At 34.8% G+C, this 21,258-nt stretch overlaps 1 protein-coding gene across 2 annotated transcripts in view; it reads right to left on the bottom strand.

The window, feature by feature from the left end:
* LOC149064977 (uncharacterized) overlaps positions 1-17,813 on the bottom strand; it is a 33,552-nt gene extending 15,739 nt beyond the window's left edge. Inside the window, exons 1-3 of one of the 2 annotated variants that reach the window (XM_089255455.1) lie at positions 17,581-17,813; positions 3,974-4,079; positions 819-1,787 (exon numbers count right to left, since the gene is read on the bottom strand). In XM_089255455.1, the coding sequence (XP_089111581.1) occupies positions 819-1,787; positions 3,974-3,976 (972 nt within the window). In that variant the 5' untranslated portion in view covers positions 3,977-4,079; positions 17,581-17,813. The remainder of the gene's footprint in view (positions 1-818; positions 1,788-3,973; positions 4,080-17,580) is intronic. The other variant, XM_089255454.1, reaches the window with a different exon arrangement.
* Between the last annotated feature and the right edge of the window lie 3,445 nt (positions 17,814-21,258).

The following is a 21,258-nucleotide window of genomic DNA, read 5'->3' on the forward strand; positions in this document are numbered from 1 at the left end:
ATCTGTAATCACCACAAAATTTGTTAATCGCGACAGTACCCAATTGTTCCGGGGATAATATGTTGTAAAAATTTTGTATGTTTTTGTTTTTGACACAAAATAAAGTGTTCGAGACTCTGCCATGAAGCTGGGCTGGAAGAGATCTCAGCAACAGGATAAGTCCAGTGGCAACGTTCTGGCGTTCATTTATTTATTCAGTCTGTAGATGTATGAATGATCGAGTTGATAGCATGGATGACTGAGTGAGTAGGCGAGTTAGTGACAGTATGGAGGGCAGAGTGACCAATCGTATAAGAGTGATTGAGTGACTATATGAGTGACTCACTCACTAGTTCACTTGCTCACCTCATTCATTTACTCACTTGAGCATTCACTAACTCCTTCACTTACCAACTCCCCTACACATTCACTCTTCTGCTCACTTACAATGTCACTTTATTGATGAATTATATTATTTGTCCATGAATTTTCCCAGTGGTTAATCGCATGGTGGTGAATCACTGTCAGTGAACTTTCCACACGCAAAGAATATTTAGTTGTCATTAACTTGTATGCTGTATACTGTTATAAGAAAAATGAAAACTTTTTTTCCCGTTTGGTCCTATGAATTTTATCAACAGAAAATACGAACTCAAATTGGAAAAGACACACACAAAACAAACATAAATTTTTCTAATCACACAAACAGGTTAATTACGTGTCAGTTGGCCAAATCCATGTAAGGGGTTAAGCAATAAAATATTCTATTTGTCAATGCCTAAAATACTACTGCTATCAGTTAACTTAAACAAAATATTAAAGAAAAACAATAATCTCACCTTTAATGGATAAGCTACAGGAGAATCCACTTCACTGCAATTAACGTAGAATTTACTGCTACCCAATTCATTGCAGCCTAGATCCTTGCCAATGGCAATAGGAGAAACTTCTTGCTTCTTGTTTTGATGATCGTTGTAATCAGATCTTTTGAATTCTGTCAGCTCGATATCTTGAATTCCCTTTGAAGGTAAATGCTGTTCGACGTGATTTTGAGATGCATGGGTACCACTGTCGTTTGAGAGGTAGTCATAGCTATTCAGAACTAAAGTAGGGACTGTCTTGTTGAGTGGATTGGAAGATTCAGAATCAACCTTGATGGTGTTTTGTTTTTGTGAGCTTTCAACTTGCGAAGTAGGGCAAACAGCAGCAGTGAACGAGTTCAGGTCATATTGATATTTTCTGGAAGGTACACAGATCTCTTGTTCATTTTTCTCAATATTTTCACAGTTTTTACTTAGTATTTTAGTAATATGATCCGATGACTCAGACAGAGAAGAGTACGACTTTTTACGTCTCAATGTCCAATTGTCACTACCCGGGTCATTTTCTAATAAATTATGGGCAACTTGTGGACGACTAAAATATGTAGATTGGTTTGAATTTATTACCATAGAATTAACACAGATAGGTACGTCTTCAATTTTTACAGGTTTCGGGGGAACTATCTTGAAAGATGCGGGAGGGAATGGTGTCAAGTCATTCATAACAGTCACGGCACATGGAGGAACTTGTGAATTTTTGTCATTTATATTTGAGCATTTGCGTTCTTGCCTTTTCGAAACACACCCTGTTTCACTCCGACTAGCATTTTCACAAGTATCACTTTCAGCCACTTCTTTTCTCAACTGTTTTAACATGTCACTTTCCTGATTATTCGGCTTGTTGAAAGTACTGGCTTCTTTCAATAAATGCAGAAATTCATCATCAGAGAGTTCTTTAAGATCACCGGTTTCAGATTCTACTTTAAGCTAAATGAAAAGTGAAAATTGATGCAATTCCAAGATTTACTCACATAATTAGATTTTATATATATATAAAAAAACTAATAGAGCCAATAACACTTCTGAATGCAGGTAATCGTTTATTTATAACATTTGGTTATGATTGGGATGCCTGCTTTGCTGTACATCCACGTATCAAGTTTTCCTGAGAGAATAAGATATCCTTCCAAGACAATTCAAAACGTTTAATACAATGAAAACTCCCAACAACCAACACTAACGGGACCAAGAAAATATAGTTATTATTGGGAGGTTACTGTTGTTAAAGGGTTCAGTATTCCAAAAACATTTAAATTTTGACTACTTAAAATATATAAGTTATAATAAGTAATTAATACTATAAGTAATTAAAAGCAGCTGCATTGTAGCACATGAACTCCCTAAAATGAAAGACCAAATTAAGAGGTTATTAAACATTTTTCTATTATTAATTTCAGTCAAACAACTTATCAAGTTCTAAATACAAAATGAAATTGAATTTGGCAAAAAGCATGACAATTCCATAAACAAAAATGTATGGTATTCTGCTGTAATCCTTTGATCTCTTGAAAATATTAATGTCCACAGATACGATTGATCTTCCAATACAATCAGCTATTTATTATTATCTAAAGAACTTTCAGTTGGTGCTTACCCGAACACTTTTAGTCAAACAGCACGAAAACCAGGAACTGCTTGGGCAATGGCATAGTTGCCACTCATCATATAATTTGGCCCGATTTCGTTATTTTTCAAAACTCACCTAGTGCACCCGTTAGCTTAAAACCCAAGGGGTCTGTGAAGCACATTTCAAAAACAACTAAGCTAATGTAGGCATATCACACATCGATAGGAATAATGTCACAACTCAGAAAACCTGAAATTGCAGAATAATGAAAATAAACTTCATTTTTCAAAATGCAAAAAAGCTGTCCATTTGAACCAAACTTTTGCTGCTTAGTGGTCAGTTGTGTAACTACAGAGAAAAAAAAAAGTTTTGAATATGGAATTAACTCAAATTCGTGAATTTTTGAGTTATGACGTTATTCTTGCTGGTGTGAGATATGTTGCCTATACTTATTTTAATGTTTGCAAGGTTCAAGGAACAGAATGTCTTCATGTCTAAAAATTTACAGTTATACAGAAATCCTTGTTATGAGAGAGGTTGACCCTAATGTTGATCTGATGGGATGCATTCCATTCCAAGGAAATGTGACTGTGGCTAGGTGACCATTATGGGTAATTACACTGTGTTCTATTATTTCTGTGATGTTAATACAGTAATACCCAGACTTTTGTGATTTCAGAGTTACACTATTTTCTGTGAAAAATGCATATTCCTGAAATTCAAGCATAATCACTGAATTGTTGCTGAGATAATAGGGATTACTAAGTGATAATCAAGAAAGAATTATTTTATTCAATCAAAGAAAACACCATAAAATGAAACTGATTTTTGAGAAACTACAGTATATAAAAATAGAAACTTTATCGTGATTAAAAAAAAAATCCTAAGGTGTGCAACAGCATCTGTCATTTTTGGCGGACTGGTCAGTCTCATGCCCAAAGTCCCATGTTATTAAGAGCTTTTAGAAAAAAATTGTTTAATATAATACTCATTATTGACAATGTACTTCATCTGGAACTCTCCATCAAGTTTGACCGATATGCGAAGGTTGTTTTTTTTGTCCCCAAACACAAGTAGCTCATTTCTTTCAATGGGCAGAGGTATTATAAAAAAAATTCAAAGTGTTTAACATGTGACTGTATTTTCAGACTGTATTTGACCGTAAGTAAATGAAAGACATTTATCAAGCACCGGATTACAGTAACACGGCAAGTTAAAATTTGTGAAGCCATAGGAATGTACCATGGTGAGACCAGTGAAAAAAAAACATCTTTCCAAAATAGTGGTCCAATTAACTAGTATTTCTACATATTTTTATGCAATATCATATCTCAACTTATGCGAATTTGACTGAGGTTATCAGCAATCTAACATATCACATAATTTCGGGGAATTCTTGTATGCGTAATTAGAGGAAACAAAATATGATGGAAATTAAATATTTAGCCAGGTAATTTTAAGCGACTTAAAACTTAATTAAGACTTCATTTAAAAAAAATGTATGAATTATTAAAGCGAGTTATTATAAAATGAGTTTCATGCTCACCATGTTTGTTGTCTGATATGCATGTCCTATTCCCGTTCAACTTTTCACTTCTAAACTCCAAACTTTGAAAGCATCTTTGGTCCCACAGTATAAAAGCGAGATGCCTCTGCATATACAAAACATTTTATACGATTTGTTAAACAAGTACCAAAGGCTATCACGGGAAAAAACACACAAAGAGCAACAAATATTATTCATATAATCTTGAGCACTTCCCTTCATTATACATTTGAAATGTGTGTGTGTGAACCCTATTTCTTTTTCGTCCACGGTATAACTTTGGTGAAGAATTGTGATATTTAAGGTAGAGTATGAAAGCGCACAGGTCAAGATCACAACTAAAAAATTGACATTTGAGCATATAAAATCATCTACACATAACTAAATTGGAATCCAAGGGCAATTGTTCCAACCTCATAGCAGGGAATCAAACATGAATTTTAAAATTTTACTGAATCCTCGAAAAGGCAACCAAAATTTAATTTCCCCTCTCAAAAATGTTATGTTTTGTTTCTAAAAATATTATTGGTGTGCTAGAGATAGACAAATCGCCAAAAATTTACATGCATCTTGGTTTGTGAAACCCTAATACAGTCTGACCTGTTTTTAACGAGAAAGTAGATTTAATGAATGCATTAATGCATTTTGTTTGGTACAATGTTAATTGAATACCCCAAAAAAGAATATGCTGAATTCTGTGGCATATGTCGAGAACAATATAGAAGAATTGAGAAAAATTAAAAAAAAAACAACATTATGGGAATTTTTACTGCAGAACATTTCCAGTCAGCCGATCACTCATAGCAGAACAATACGAAACACTCTGCTTTGGGGATTGTATAGCAGTTCTATTGCTCTTAGTGAGCAGGATTTTCATGGTAACTCTTATCCGAGGAATTCAAAAAGAAAACCTTGAAGATATGAATACAAAAATGAGAGAAAAAATGAAAAACAAATGTAAGAAATAGTCATGAAACTATCTGAGTTCCTTTCACTGTTTTCATGATAAGGAGATAATGCACTTGAGACCAAAATCTGTTCTTTACTTTTTGGGACAAAGGCTTCACTGTTGTCACAAACTTTAATAAAAATCAACTTACAAGAAAAACAGGTAAATATTTGTCAAATATCGATATAATCACATATGGCTATAAATATTTAGTTTGAAAAACATTTTCATTCTTTTAGGCCATGCTCTCTACCAGAACATTATCTGAAATCCAGATGTCCACCAGAATTCCTTCAGATGGGTACCCCCCCCCCACCCCTGTTAAATTTCATAGTTTCATAAAACATATTAAATTTTTTCAAATGTAAATAAATACTAATGAACCATTAGTTTTTGCTTTGGCTCTTTAAATTTTAAAACCAAGGGTCTTTGCCCCTTCCCCATTTCTGTCTACATTTACTTAGTCAAAAGTGCAGTGGTTCTTCTCTTCTTTTAATCAGGGTTCCTCAGAGACACTTCTAGGGGATAGGGGGTCTGTTAGCTTGGATGAGACAACAATTGACTTAATATTATATTGCTATACACAATGTTTTTTAAAGGAGTTCACGGCTTTCATATTTCTTCATTTTATAGGCACAGGGTGACCTGTGGACTTTATCTTACTGGTGCCAATTTTCCGTGGAACAGAAAAAATTAAGAACCCTTTGAGGTTTGCCTAAGGTCCACTGTAGAAGAGAAAAACACTAAAGAGAGAAAAAAAGTCAAGAAATTATTAAAAACAATTAAAAATTTGAACTGAAAAAAAAAAGGTGCTGTAGGCCAGGTCGATAAGATACTCGCCTAAAGTACCAAAGGATGTTTGGAGGTGCCGCAAGTTCAATACCTTGTTCGTCCTTGTTCAGGATTGGTAAAAAAAACGGTTTTTTTAAAAAAAAAACCACCAAAAAACTGGTTTTTTTTGGTTTAAATAGTATTAACATTAAAAACAATAAAATTTCTGAAAAATCATTCAAATTTCTGAACAATCAATTAAAATAAAATGTTTATTAATGTAATTTACACTATTCCCATATAAATTAATCAATAAATATTTCTTACATTTTAACAAAAATCAACTTTTGCAATTTAATTATTTTTTGCTCAACTCAATGGATTACGTGTTTGAAAATTCTTTTAATGTTATTATTAATCATATAATATAAAGATGTTTTCTCCAGTTACTTTCAGTATACTTAATTAGGAAGCTATTTTGCAAAAACTAATCAAAATTAGGTGAATATAATATATTTAATGAAGCATAAAAAATGCAGATTAATTAACAATGATTTATGATATACAGGGTGATTATAACTAAGGTTCTGATTTCAAACAACTGTAAAAAAAAGAATGATTGTCAGAATAACTTGAAAATGGACATGAATATTCGTGAACAAATGGAATTTTATTAAGTAAAGGGGAAAAAATACTTAAAAATGTAAAATTAATGACATCATCCAATACAGGGGAAATTCTCTCGCAGAATGGAAACAATAGCCAGTCATGGCAAAATAACTTAATTATAGCATTACACGATTTCATAATTCATGGAAACATCACAAAAAAGTGAAGTAGTTGAACAAATAACTTACTCAAGAAATGTTAAATATGTTCTGGCTATAAGGTGAAAGCACAAAAATTCTTGTTCAACAGCAGATCAGAGTATGCCATGGTCATTATGTGGATGCGCTTGCAATTCACCTTTATTAAACCAAATGCGTCCCCACGTTAATATTCCTGAGGAACTTCTAACATATGGGCCTAGGGGATGTGCTGAAGCTTGCAATTCAAAGTTTGCAATCCGACCACTGTTCATAACATTTTGAGGTACCCCACACAGCCAGAAGTTGCAAGGGTTAAGGTCAAGTGAACTGACGGCCAGCCAGGTGTCGTGCTATCCTGTTATTGTCAAAATGGGTCTTCAGCAGCTGCTTTGCTGGTATTGCAATGTACATCTTGATAGAAATTGTTCTATCCACGCACTGATGCTATGAAGTGCCCAAATGTGGTTGCACAAAACAGATTATACTGCTGGCCAAATACAGCATCATCTACTTGCAGATTTTGCCCTACTTGCACTTTTTTCCCCTTTTGCGAAAGAAATTTCCATTGCTTCAGGAGTATCCATGCAAATTTTCGTTATTCTGACCAGTACTTATTGTATAGTTTTGGAATCAAAATTTTAATTATAAATCACCCCGTATGTAGCTAATTATTTTTTCATAAATCTGTTACTATTATACAGTAGAACCTTGATTAACTAGCCTTAACCATGAAAGTATAAAAAAACTGTTGAATATTAAGGCCATTAAGGTGATATACAGTGCGAGATGTGCTACTTCTGTGAGGTAATGTAACTATTAGTACACAAGTCTTTGTTGTTTATTGACAGCTGGTGTCTTTATTGGATTATAGGACCACCTGCCCCTAGCATGATGGTGTCACTACAGTTGCTGCTTCTTCCTGAAGGGAAAAAGAAACCCTGAGAGATAATACACCACTACATTTAGATGTGGGATGCAATCCTTATTCATGAATTTGCTAAAGATACAACATCAGAATGTAGCCAAAGGTTAGAAAATATGGTAAGAATATGTACAGGAGTCAAAATTTCTCAACTTTAAATAACTTCATATGAAAAAAATATATATATATTCAGGCAACTTTTATCAGACTTTTTGAAAAAAAAAACACTTATACCATCTTATGCCATTTAAAGATATACCATTAAAATATGATAAAAATAAAAAATTTTGGCTAATAATGAACCAATATGATATTTTTCAAGGAAAAAATATTTAGGCCACTTCTATGTGTTTTGAAAAAAAAAATCAATTGGTTAAAACCAAACAACCCTGTCCTCGTCAGAAAACTTTCCTGACACAGGGGTACAATAGAAACGGTGACATGACCGCAGAAAAATTACTATCACAGGGAGTCCTCCCTAGGAGTTAGCGCACCAACCTCTCGATGAGTATAAAAACAAACCTGGCATTCGGAATCTGCAGTAAATAGTAGGTCCCATTTAATTATTCCTCATGTACAAAAAATGACCATGGTGTGCCAAAAATGATCAAATGATATAAAGAAATTAATTTTGGAAGGTTCCAAGTCTTCAGAGAAAAAGTCAAATTACTCATTAAAATCAAATTGCCCCATGTTAGGATCATATGTTAATATCACTGACTTAACCTATTTGTATTCACAAGTGAGAGATTTCACAAATTTTTGTCCCTTATCACCTAGCAGGATTAGGTTTTAGACACAACAAGCATCAAAAACTGGTTTAAACTGCCAAAAACCTAAATGAATGCTCTTGAATAACATTTAACACGATAGGTATATAACACGAGAAATTTACTTTTTTGCATAATAGATTTTATTTTTAAGTACTAATTTATTACAATAATTAAAGCGAAATATTTGAATTTTGATTTTTTTCAACGGACAGTCTAGAACAGCCTGTTAAACCACGGTTTAAACTGGCACATCAGACAGTTTAAACCGTCAAAAGCCAACCCTGTCACCAAGAATACAATCAGGGGGACTTTTTTTGTATTGTCCTGATGTGTGTGAAAAAGATCATTAATTTTGTGGAAAGCAAGGTAATCTAGTCAAAATCGATCGCAAAAGAAATGAAATTCCACTTATGGTTTCAATTAATTTTTTATTTTAAGAGAGGTTATTTTTTTAGATCTGGTGAACTTTGTGAAGGGCCCACAAAACAGATCCAAATTTTGGTTGGACAGAGCCCTGGCAGAATAGTCTGCTCATTTTAATGGTATTTCTGCTATAAATATGAAACAGTAATTGTTTCCGGAGATAAAGGAAAATACTTATGGGTAAATAATGATTGAGTAAATGTAATTGTGTGCGAGTTTCAACTATTTCAAATACAGGTAGGTGTCCCTGGTTTTGCATGACCAGTTATCTTAAGAAATCCTACCCAGTGAAATTTTGAGAATTTAATTTGTGAGTTCAGTTTTAGGAATAAAATCAGTGACGTGAAATTGTTAGAATGACAAAATAATTGGATTTGAGGAAATAGGTACATAAAATGTGGATGAAATGCTCAAATCTAACTCACCAGAGTTATAACGAGCATCTTGTGGTTACACAATTGGCAGTGTCACCCAAATTTCTATCAAAGAAAATGATCTATTTGAGATTATATTTGCTGTATTTATGAAGAGAATTCTGAGTTTTTAGACTATGCTATAAAAGTTTTAATGAATTCAATTGAGAAATTTCCAGAAAGGTAATCATATGAATTCGAGCAGAATCAGGTCAGCCAACCACCATGACAAAAATGCTTTTGAATAGTTTCAGATAATTTGACAGATTTTAGATCTAGTGAGGTTTTTAATGTTTGTGGTGACTTAAATATAAACCACATTTTCCTTTTATACAGCACACTGTCACTTTAACTGTTAGTCACATTTTGACACTTTGGAGTGTTTTTAAAATTTTTAGTTAGTTTTGGGCAGTTTAGGTAATCCCCCCCCCCCGTTATAATGGGTTTCGAACTAGGTCTATGTCAGCATCAAAGGAAAATTGCTTGGTTTGTCATATTTTGGCACCAGAGGACAGTCTATAGACAAATTTGTGGCACCACTTTTTTTTTCAATTTTGCTTTGAGAATTGCACTCTGCTTTTTTTTCTTTTTGTGTGTGTGTTTCTGGGTAAAAAATACCTGTATTTAAATTTTTTCATAATTTTTTGAGGATGACACCATGGGATCCTTTCTTTAACAATGACAAAATATAACGTGGAAACACACACACAGTAGAACTAGCTTTACCTTTACTAATACTTGAGTTATACAAAAAAAAATGTTATCACGACTATTCATTAAATAGATCAGGGCATGTCAAATCCTAAGCACCAGGTTGTCGTAACGACTAAGTTAACATCGGTGCCTGATAACTGAACCCTATAATAAATGTAGGAAATTATCAGAAATTATGCCAGCATGTCTGCTCTAGCACGGAAAGGTCTCTCAGTCTCATAGAAATAAATTAGTACACCATCTTCGACAGATTCTGTCGTGGGAACAAATGCTTAACATCTATGAAATATTACTGGTGCCTAATTTTTTACCCCGATTAAAATCAAGCTTTGCTTTAAATAGATTTTATCTGCAAGTTAATTTTCTCATTAGGATATTACTTTATCATTAAAGGAAAACTAGCTTTCCATGTTGTATTCTGGTACTTGGAGTAGAGTTGAGATTTTGAACAACACAATGGATTTTATACAAGGATGACGTCACTCTCTGCTACCATACGAAGGTTTTTTAACAACTGGCTGTTGCAAAGATATATTTTGGAAAGAGAAAATTCAATTTCTAGGGCGTTCACCCAGAAAGTGAAAAGACGTAGGTTAGATTCCCTGCAAGGGCAGTTGAATTTTCTCTTTCCAAAATATATCTTCGCAACAGCCAGTTGTTAAAAAACCTTCACAATGGATTTTACTGTAATATTCAAAAAATTAATTTCTATAAAATTAAAAAAATTGTCTTCAACTGTCATAAACTTGTCCAAAAACTGCCCTTTAGTGCCAAAAGATGACATAAAAACTGATCAATTTTATTTCAATGATACAACATACCTTTAAACCAACTGTGGCAGGGGAGAAAAAGCTACCTCAAAGTTTTAATGTATTGCAACCATTTGCAATGTTCTCACAGACACCCGGGGAGGTCTGCAGAGCATAGGTTGAAAAACGCTGATGTAGCATAGTTTAATCTCAGTCTGTTTGTCACGCTATATTTCAGCACTAAGCCCTTTGCAGTCCAGAGACTTTATTAAAAACATTCCAGCAAGTCTTTCTTTTATGGCATGTTTGCAGTTCAACCAGTTTACCATTACCAGGCCTTCAATTATTATTGAAAACAACTTGAGTCAAAAATGTCGAGTTCACCTCCACATAGGATTTGCCAGTAAGAATAAGTTTTTTAATGCTTTTTCTCACTTTTGATAACTTAAGATTTTGATAATTATTGCAAGTAATTTTTTTAGTTTGTTACTTTTATAAGCTGGTTTCCTTGCCCTATTTTTATTTTTCTAGGTTTTGGACAGTAAAATCTATGTTCTGTGAATTAAAAATTAATGAAAATTCAGATTTTGATGAGAATTAGGAAATAATCAAAAGAAAAGAAAAAAAAAAAAAGGTATTAATCGGGGTAACTAGATTCCAAAAGTTAGAAATGAACACACCCTTGACAATGTCACTTGTCTTCACAATGGATGGCACTACTGTGCCAGCAAAAAACACAATTGTTTCCTTAACTAAAATAACCACTTTTATATATACATAATATATATATATATATATTTTTCATTAGGGCGCGTGTTTTAACGCTTTAAGTGGCAATTAGAAATCATTAAATCCTCCTTCAAAATGCCATTTCTTTAATTAAGTAGATTTTCTTCAGATTTTAAACAGATGCAAACTAAAGGGTATGGGAAAAAGTTTTCCATTGAAAAATCATTAACAAAATATCTGGGCTTGCCAATGCGAAAATAAGAGGCTTTGTGGAGGCGAGATATCTCATCATTGCTGCTTAAAGGGTTAATGTAGGGTACTTAGAGAGAAACAGCAATAAGTGTTTTTTCACACATTTTTTTATTTCTGAATAGAAGAATGAAACAGTAATCCCAGGGCCATCGCAACCCATGGGCCTGCTCAAAGAAGGAAGTGAGGGAACATGGGTGCATAGTAGGAATCCATAATAATGAGAACTGGTGCCATGATTCTGAAAAGTATAAGTATGTAAATTGACAAATTGGCATTTCCAGCCAGGTAGATCAGGGTAGGAACCCTGAAATTCAACTTCACCCAGGGGACCATGATGATATTGCCCTGAGCAACCAACCCTCTTGCAGTGCCAAATAAACAATGGTATTGCCAAATGATGGATGTTGTGGACCTCTTCCAGAGCTGTTTTCAGACCGTCATCTGCGTATAAAAAAAAAAAATAGATCACGCAGAGCCGTACCCCGAATGGCATCTATCCTACTTTGAATCACTGGCTTTTTTTGTGAATTTGAATAACAATTTGAATGGTAAAAACATATACGTGCAGGAAAGTACATATAAGCACACTAACGAAGAGATATGTCTTGAAGTACACCCCCCCCCTCCAAGAAATATTCCAGAAACTTGAAAATGAGGAAAAAAAAGGAAATTTTGAAACACATGAGGATGCTCAAAATGACAAAGTGAGGGCATGTCTTGATAAATAAAGATGTCATCAGGAAAGTTTGAAAGAAAAAATTTAGTAATTTTTCAATTGCTTGGCACAAGAAATTTGGCTGGCCTATATATATATATATATATATATATATATATATATAAATAAATATATATATATATAAATAAATATTAGATTTGCCAGGCCCTGCTTTGTACTTCAGGGGCGGGGAGAACACCAATGTAAAAAATTTCACTCAATGTATACCTACAGTAAAACTCCTATATAACAATACTTCTCTTGGGTCTCAGCACATTTCCAATAGCGTTAATGTATTCCAATGATGAATGATCCACCCACCCAACAGACCTGCCTGCTCCCCCCCCCCAGTCATGGCCCTGAGCATACACTTCACTGATTTGCCCTCCCAACATATAACCTGGGATTTGCACCTATAGATCAGGGCTTGACAAGTCCCATGCGTCAGGTTGCCATGGAGATTAAAAAATTAATATTGGAGCCTAAAATATTCTGTATGTAATTACTGATTTCGGGGAAAAATAAATGTATATGCTTGGCTTCCAGATTTTTTCCTTGATTTGTCAATCCCCGTTGAGGGATTATGGCAAGGGCCTGTTCCTCATTAGTTCGGCCTCTGGGCAAATATGAATCTTGCTATCTTACAATACTTGCTAATCTTACAAATCCAAGTTTTTTAAATGAATTTTTTTATTCACGATGACTTGCAATAATTTTCTATTTCTCGCTATTGGTGATTTTCCAGTGATTTTAGTGACAGATGACAACTTAATTCTCTTCACTTAGCCCTTCTACTGGAAGTTCTACCGAAAGGAAAAAAAATCAAGGCATCTACCCAGCTGAGAAAGAATTAGTTTCTTGTCAAAGAATATTAACGATGGAAATTATAAATGTGCAGAGGAAGAGACTATATGGAAAAAATAGGCTAAAATCTGAAAATACGATAAATCGAAGGAAATAAATTAAGTTGACAACCTGACTTGATTCATGCAACGGATATAGCACTTTATCAAGGGAAACCTACAACCAGGGCTGTCTCAAACATTCTGGGACACCCAAGTTATTTTTCTGAGGCCTCTACTTGATTAAAAATGCCTGCCTACCTGTTTAAATATATAATACGAAGCTTTTCTGCACTTGAAGTGTCCAGGTGTCCCATGTGTTAAGATGGCACACCCTACAACCAGCATGTAGTAACATTTAGCTTGTGTGTGTGCAAAGTTTTATTTTATTACTTAAATTAAAAAATTATATATATATTTCTCTTAAGAATATGACAATGCAATAACATCAATATAAAGCATACCGTTAGCAAGTACAGTTTTAAGGTGTAATTTTTGGTGGGTCTTTCAGGTTGAGAAAAACCAGACCTGACAGACAAGCAGAACCGGGAGGAGGAAGGGGTGCGATTGATCCATTCAAAAGCCAGAAATAGAAAATGGTTGTCTTGCGGGATATGGGATGTATATTCACACCCCCATTACTCCCACTAGTTTGCCATACCTGATGTATAGCCTTGGCTCCGCACCTGTATATGTAAGTGGTTATACTTTCCTCTGACTATGGAATATAGGAGTTTCTTTCATTTCTCAAAACCGAGCACAAATCCAGTTTATTGCCATAGGCAATTTACTACCAAATTTGTTGAGCTGGAACTGTGCATGTGTACAGCATTGAGTGCAAATCTAGTGTTGTGTGTGAATTTTAGTGTTGCCATGTATTTTTCTAAATATGAACAAATTGTAATGATTGAATATTTATGTTACTGTTGACACATAATTATTTCACTAATGTTTTCTTTTTTGATTAACAGTGCTTTTAGTGAACATTTAGAAAAATGGCTTTTAAAATTTTTACATTTACTTGTATTTGGCAGTTTTTCCATGACGCCAAATGAAACTTAGAGTATACTAACCTTCCACATTACATTAATATGTGTGAAATAAATCAATTACAGCAGTTAACAGGCATGTTTTCTTTTGTACCACTCATTTCGAATTACTTTATATACAGTGACATCAGAGCCAGAAGTGCTCGAGCACGTCCAGAATTCATTCAGAAATCAAAATGTATTGTATAAAGCTAAAGCCAAGCACCTACAGTTACAAAACATTTCCAACGTGCCCCCCACCTGTAGATCAATAATGCTAATTCTAACAACTTATGGAACATATTCACGCCACATCCAGTTCAAACAATTGGCACACCAGTTACAACTCACTATTATAATCTATAAACAGCTGCTGTAATGAAAATTCAGTTAACCAACACATCAATAAATCTACTCAATAGACACTTGACTCAAATATTGCTACTTACTGTTACTTATTTCATACAACACACTGTAGGACACAATACAGTCAACACTCGATTTTACAAACCTCCAATTTACGAACTCGTTTTTATGGACTAATTTTCCGGTCCCAAGCAATATACCATTCCTTTAAACATTTTTATTTCTTAACTTTCAATTTTACTAAATTGTTTTAGTAAAATCTTTGTACTAATCAGAAATAAAATGGGAAATAATGGTTCTGTCCTGTGAGATACGGAATGTATACTCCTCACAAGACCATTATAGTCATTCAACACTGAAATGAGACTTGGTTACATCATGTAACGTTGGATGAGTTTTATTCCATTCTTTTAGACAAAACAATTGTACATCATGAATAGCTTGCCAGTGACTGAGCTTTAATGTTTGGCTTGTCCTTTCTATAAAATAGAATTATCTGACACGACATAATGTGCTGTAGCCAAGTCACATCTCATGGTTTAGAGGACTAATATCTCCCACTCATTCGCTCTTCCTGACATAGTCCTGGACCTGTATACAGGACGATTCTAAATTCATGGGACAAACTTTAAAAGGTGATCTAAGACACATCTAAACATTTTTGGTCAAAGAATGAGCGATCAAAATCACAATAGCGAAGATGGTAGAGGATGCTTTTGAAGAATGCATAGGACCACTTCGCCAAAAGCCAATACTATATTTTTCTGACAGATTTGCTGCAATAAGCACAAATCAACCAGTACAGGGTATTGTAATGTAATAGGTTCTCTTATGGTACAACCTAGGTAGTGCAAATTCTACGACAAGTCTGCCATTGTTTGTTGCAGTATAACCTTGATAGTCTTTGCACCAATGAAAACGTCAATCCGAAAGTGCACATGCACCCTAAAAAAAGTTAATAGCACATATCGCAGCAAATCAATTCGAAAAGTATATTTGCTTATGGTAAAGTACTGTTGTGCACTCTCTAAAATTACTCTCTACTGTCTTTGCTATCAGGATTCAACCACACGTTCTATGATTAAAAATGCTTATTTAGATGTTTTATATCACCTCTTAAAGTTTATCACGAGTTTAGAATGACCCTGTATAATAGACTATACTTTCCCTTAGCATATAAGAGTTTCCTGCAAACTTTTCTTTTCACATACACTATACACCAAAATATACATAAGTTATACATAAATAATGCTAACATTATCAAGTTATTAAAAATACTTAATGCCCACCATTCATAATTAACTATTCTAATCTATAAACAACTGGTGTGATGAAAATCCAGTGACCAATACTCTACAACCAGCCTGTAGTAACCTTTGGCTGGTGTGTTTGTGTGCAGTTTTATTAAAAACAATTAAATAAAAGACTTTTTTCACAGCCCAAGATAATCAAAGGAACAGAAAATTTTCTGGATATTAAATATATCTAATAGATGCTTAGATATCTTGGGTTGAGAAAACCAGTCTCTCTACCGTCCCACATGGGGTCATTTTCTGAAGTTAAGTGGCTACCAATGTCTACTTCACCGCCTCACACCACAGAGTGTGAAATAAGGAAGGCAGGGTCCTGTCTCTAGTGGTGTAAATAGGAGCATGCTTGCCCGGTATGCAAGAGGGCTTGGGTAACCGGCAGAGACAAGATGACTTTTCTTTCAGAGTTCATCTCAGCATAATCATAATATCTAGAAAACTGTTTCTTCAATTAAATAAAAATTTACATGTACGTATATGCAGGATCTACTGCAATTAGTCTAAATAGCATACATTAGCTTACGCATTTCTTTCAAGTATGACAATGCAATAACAATTAGAAAACATACTGTTTGTAAGTAAAAGCAGTTTAAGGAGTAATTTTTGATGGGTTTTTTAGGGTTGTGGATGTATATTCACACACACCGTATACACCATTAATTTTCCCTCCCTGATATATAACATAGCCTTGGATCCACACCTGCACATAAACCGACTATACTCTATTGACTGCTAAATGAAAGCTTAACTTTCATTCTTTCAAACCAAGCACAACTCCGGCCAATCAACATAGGCAATTTACTACCAAATGAGTTGAGCCGGAACTGTATACGGGTACTTAACAGTATTACGAGTGAATCTAGTATTCTGTGTGAATTCAAGTGCTGCCATTAAATTTTTCTGAGTAAAGTGTGATGATTGAATATTCATACCATTACAAGTCTGGTGCTCTCTATGGAGAGCCTTTTAAACAGGTAGATTCACTCACGCTCACTCCTGGAAGTTGGAAACCACACAAAACGAACTTCAACCGACCACAACTGTACCACCAGTGGTGAGTAGGAGTTCAGACGTACACATTTTCATACACTATACTCCAAAATATGAATTATGCATAGATAATGCCAACTCTATCGAAGTCCATGAAAATACTGGAGGCATACCAATCACACACAAGTCAATTCTAATCTATACACAACTTGTGTAATGAAAATTCAGTAATATACTCAATTCTAATCATTTCACTTACCACAAATATTTCACACAACACACTAATTAGTCTTATTTCACAAAATAAAACTTTTTTTTTTAATAGTTCTGGGATCGTTCCTCGATCTTCTTCAGCAACACAATAAATCAATCACGACTACCAAGTCAACACCGAGCCCAAGAACCATTTATAACTATCTCCGCCATTCTACTAGAAGCAGCTTAACTATTTATGGAATAAATAAATGAATAAATCGGCATTTAAAATCAAAGATCTCACTGGAAGTTTTTTTTTTTTTCTCACTTCCACCGAAGTTTTACGGTGGGGGGGGGGAGAAAGAAAAAAGAAATGGGGGAGGTCTGGCTCAGCTCTCTTGAGAAAGCATTTATTTCTCCTCTAAAAAGTAGAGGAAGAGACGAGGATACAAACAAAAATAACATAAAAATCCGAGGAAATAAATATCAGGTTAAAACAAGACACCTGACTCGACTCATGCAACGGGCGGAGCACTTTATCGAGAACCTAATGCAACCAGCCTGTAGTAACCCTTGGCTGGTGCGTGCTGCGAAGTTATTTATTTCATTATTTAAATTAATTGAATGAAAAAATTTTACGTGTACGTAATTATTAACCTGTATCTATTGTTTTCCATTTTCGAGGAGGAGGAAGCAGCTGAAATAAGTTTTCCGACGAAGGAAGAAACCATCACACACACATACGAGGAGCGAAAAAAAAAAAAAAAAAAAAAAACGAAAAAGATTGAACCCTTCGCTGATTTTCTTCATGAAGCAAGAACTTTCCTTCTCTCATCATCACACACACACACACACACACACTTTTCTTTCACCTCCAAGCTTGGTGGCACATGCTGCCACCTTTATCACTCACTACTACAGTCACATACTGTTGCCAAAGGATAAGCTCTCAGCCAGCGCTTGCTCGCATCAGGCAGGGCTACGTGGGCGCCTGTGGCGCACTTATTTTGCTCTTCTTTTAACCAATCAAAATAGACTTCTTATTTCTTAGTTGAATCTTCTCGGATAAAAGAACTTATGATACGACTGTTATTGAAAAAAAAAAAAATCGTTTTCTTCACAGGTTTCCATGAATGAACTAAATTCTAGCGAGTTTCTACGACGGTAAATGCATATTTTCGCTTATTTAAGTCATCACTCAAAGATATTTTATTACTTCCTTTAATTAAGGCTACTGGATTCGAGACTCCAAACTCAGGACGCACGTTTGTGCCATCTTGGAAACGACTCGTTTACGACTTCTACAACAGATGACGCAACTGTACTTCAAATGATACTAATCAGAATGAGAATATTGTTGCTGGAATGACCATATTTTTTCGAAAAAAAAATTCAGCAAAATACGGGTACGCCAATAATTTCCAAAAATAATGCCAAATGAGGTCAAAGTTGCCAAATATTTCTGATGTAACAAAAAAATTGCTGATGGTGAGAAAGGAAGCACCACTGCAAATAGCAGTGAATTAAAATGAATTTTACGAAATAAAACATTCGCAAATATGCTTAATAAACGTAACGTTTTAGATGTAATTCGGCTCACCATATTTCCTCGAGAGAAATAGGAGATATTGAGATTCCAAATACGGGACATCGCCAATTATCGCCAAAAAACCGCCAAAACCGAGCAAAGTTGCCAAATATTGTTAAAACTACGGAAAATCACAATGGCGGGAAATGAAGCGTTACTGCAAATTGCAGTGGATTAAAATGAATTTCACAAAAAAAAAACAAAAAAAAAAACGTTCACCAATACAAATGTGGGAGATTAATATTTTCATTTATAGTTGTAATTATCATAATATAGTTTATTAGTTGAAAAGTAATTTCAATCTTTGACTTCAATAAAGAATAAAAATTTAAGTAGACTTCGTGTAAAATACGGGAAAAACCGGGACACTTTTACCAAAAAGTCGGGATGGCCAAAAATACAGAAAATGCCGGGACTGTCCCGGGAAATACGGGACGTATGGTCATCCTAGATGTAATGGAGTTTTTCCTCTGTATGATTAGGCTGACCATATTTCTTCGAGAGAAATACGGGACATCGGGATTCCAAATACGGGAAAATACGGGACATTGCCAATTATCGCCAAAAACGACGCCAAAACCAAACAAAGTTGCCAAATATTGTTGAGATTACGGAAAATCACAATGGCGGGAAATGATGCATTACCACAAGTAGCAGTGGATTAAAATGTATTCCACGAAGAAAAAAACGTTCACCATGGCAAATGTGGGAGATTAATATTCTCATATATAGTAGTAATTATCATAAAATAATTTCTGAGTTGAAAAATAATGTCAATCTTTGACTTCAATAGAGAATAAAAATTCAAGTAGGCTTAGTGTAAAATACGGGAAAAACCGGGACACTTTTGCCAAAAAGTCGGGACGGCCAAAAAAACAGAAAATACCGGGACTGTCCCGGGAAATACGGGACGTATGGTCACCCTATGTATGATGGGTACCATAGTTTTGGAGCTGCTATCTAGTTTTAGAAATAGAATGTACTATTACGGTGATCGAGTCCATGTCAATGGAGCAGATGTACCGTATATACTCGTGTATAAGCCGAGTTTTTTTGTGGAAAAATTCGTTCTTCAAGTGGGGGGGGGGGGTCGGCTTATACTCGGGTCAGTTTTTGATGAGAAAATATCGACCCCGCACAATCAGTCATTTTTATAGCAGTGTTCGAGAAACCGGCATTATTGGTATGGGATATGTTCAAACCCCCGAAAATGTCAAAGACGACGCAAAGAAATCGAAAACATCATTGACTTTGATACCAGGTGAGCTAACGAAGATTGTAAAGCCTTATGTAAGCATCAACAAGCCTTTCAAAGACTATTTGAGTAATTTGTGAATCGAATGGATGAGTTCCGATGATAAAAAAACTGCAAAAAGTGGGGTGGGGCCTTGAAGAAACCTGACATTGGCCTAGTGTGCCAATGGGTACATGAGGCGTGGAATTCTGTTTCCTCCGAAACTATCATCCGATCCTTCAAAAAGTGTTGCATCAGCAATGCGATGGACGGAACTGAAGATGATATCCTCTTTGAAAGTGACAATGGCGATGACAGCGTACCCATCATAGAGGCGATGCCGCACTTTCTATGATGATCTGATGGATCACGATGAGCTTGGAGACTCAGAAGAAACGGTTTGAATCGTTTTCTGTTGTAAATTTCCGTAAGCTATTCATTTTGCATGGGAATATAAGAATTTTTTTTCTCTGAAATGCACGGATTTTTTGGGGTCGGCTTATACACGGGTTTTCAATTTATTGCGGTTTCGGTGGTCCTGAAGTAGGGGGGTCGGCTTATATACGAGTCGGCTTATACACGAGTATATACGGTATTTTCTCACTTCCGTTTCAACAAGCAGCAAAACTGATGAATTGAACTGGACCAAAGCTGAATAAAGAAATTCTTCAACCGCTTTGAACTGAACAAAAAGTGCAGTTATTTTAAGGTACATAAGGAGACACCCAAAAGAAAGTACTTCAAAAAAAAAGAAGCAGACGACACACGGGTAGAAATGTTTTCCCAATGTTTGCTCTATAGTAGCAGTGCTGCCATCTAACGTCAGAATAAAAAGTTATGCAGTGATGATCATGTACGTGTCAATGAAGCAGAAAAATATTCTGGGATGGTGACTCATGACTATGGTTAAGGAAATTTTTTGCGATGATGTTTTGTAAGTTTTCGTCTCTTGAAAATATATTAGTTACTCCCTTCTTTAGGGTGAGCTTTACCATATTCTTCCGAAAAGTTGTAGAATATAGGTGAGGTGACCATACGTCCCGTATCTCCCGGGACAGTCCCGGTATTTTCTGTTTTTATGGTCGTCCCGACTTTTTGGCAAAAGTGTCCCGGTTTTTCCCGTATTTTACACGAAGCCTACTTGAATATTTACTTTTTATTGAAGTCAATTAGTCAAAGATTGACATTATTTTTCAACTCATAAATTATTTTATGATAATTACAACTATAAAAGAGAATATTAATCTCCCACATTCGTGTTGACGTTTTGCTTCGTGGAATTCACTTCAATTTGCAGTAATGGTTCATTTCCCACCATTTTGATTTTTCCGTAATTTCAACAATATTTGGCAACTTTTTTTATATTTGGCGTCGTTTTTGGCGATAATTGGCAATGTCCCGTATTTGGAATCCCAATGTCCCATATTTCTCTGGAAGAAATATGGTCAGCCTAAATATAGAACATAGGTGGAGGAAAGTGTCGAAAGACAGCGTCTGATAAAAAACAATCAGT

The sequence above is a fragment of the Pholcus phalangioides genome, unplaced genomic scaffold, assembly GCF_987345545.1.
Source record: "Pholcus phalangioides strain wild (caught in Gottingen) unplaced genomic scaffold, Ppha-v1.0 ptg000042l_1, whole genome shotgun sequence".
NCBI lineage: Eukaryota > Metazoa > Arthropoda > Arachnida > Araneae > Pholcidae > Pholcus > Pholcus phalangioides.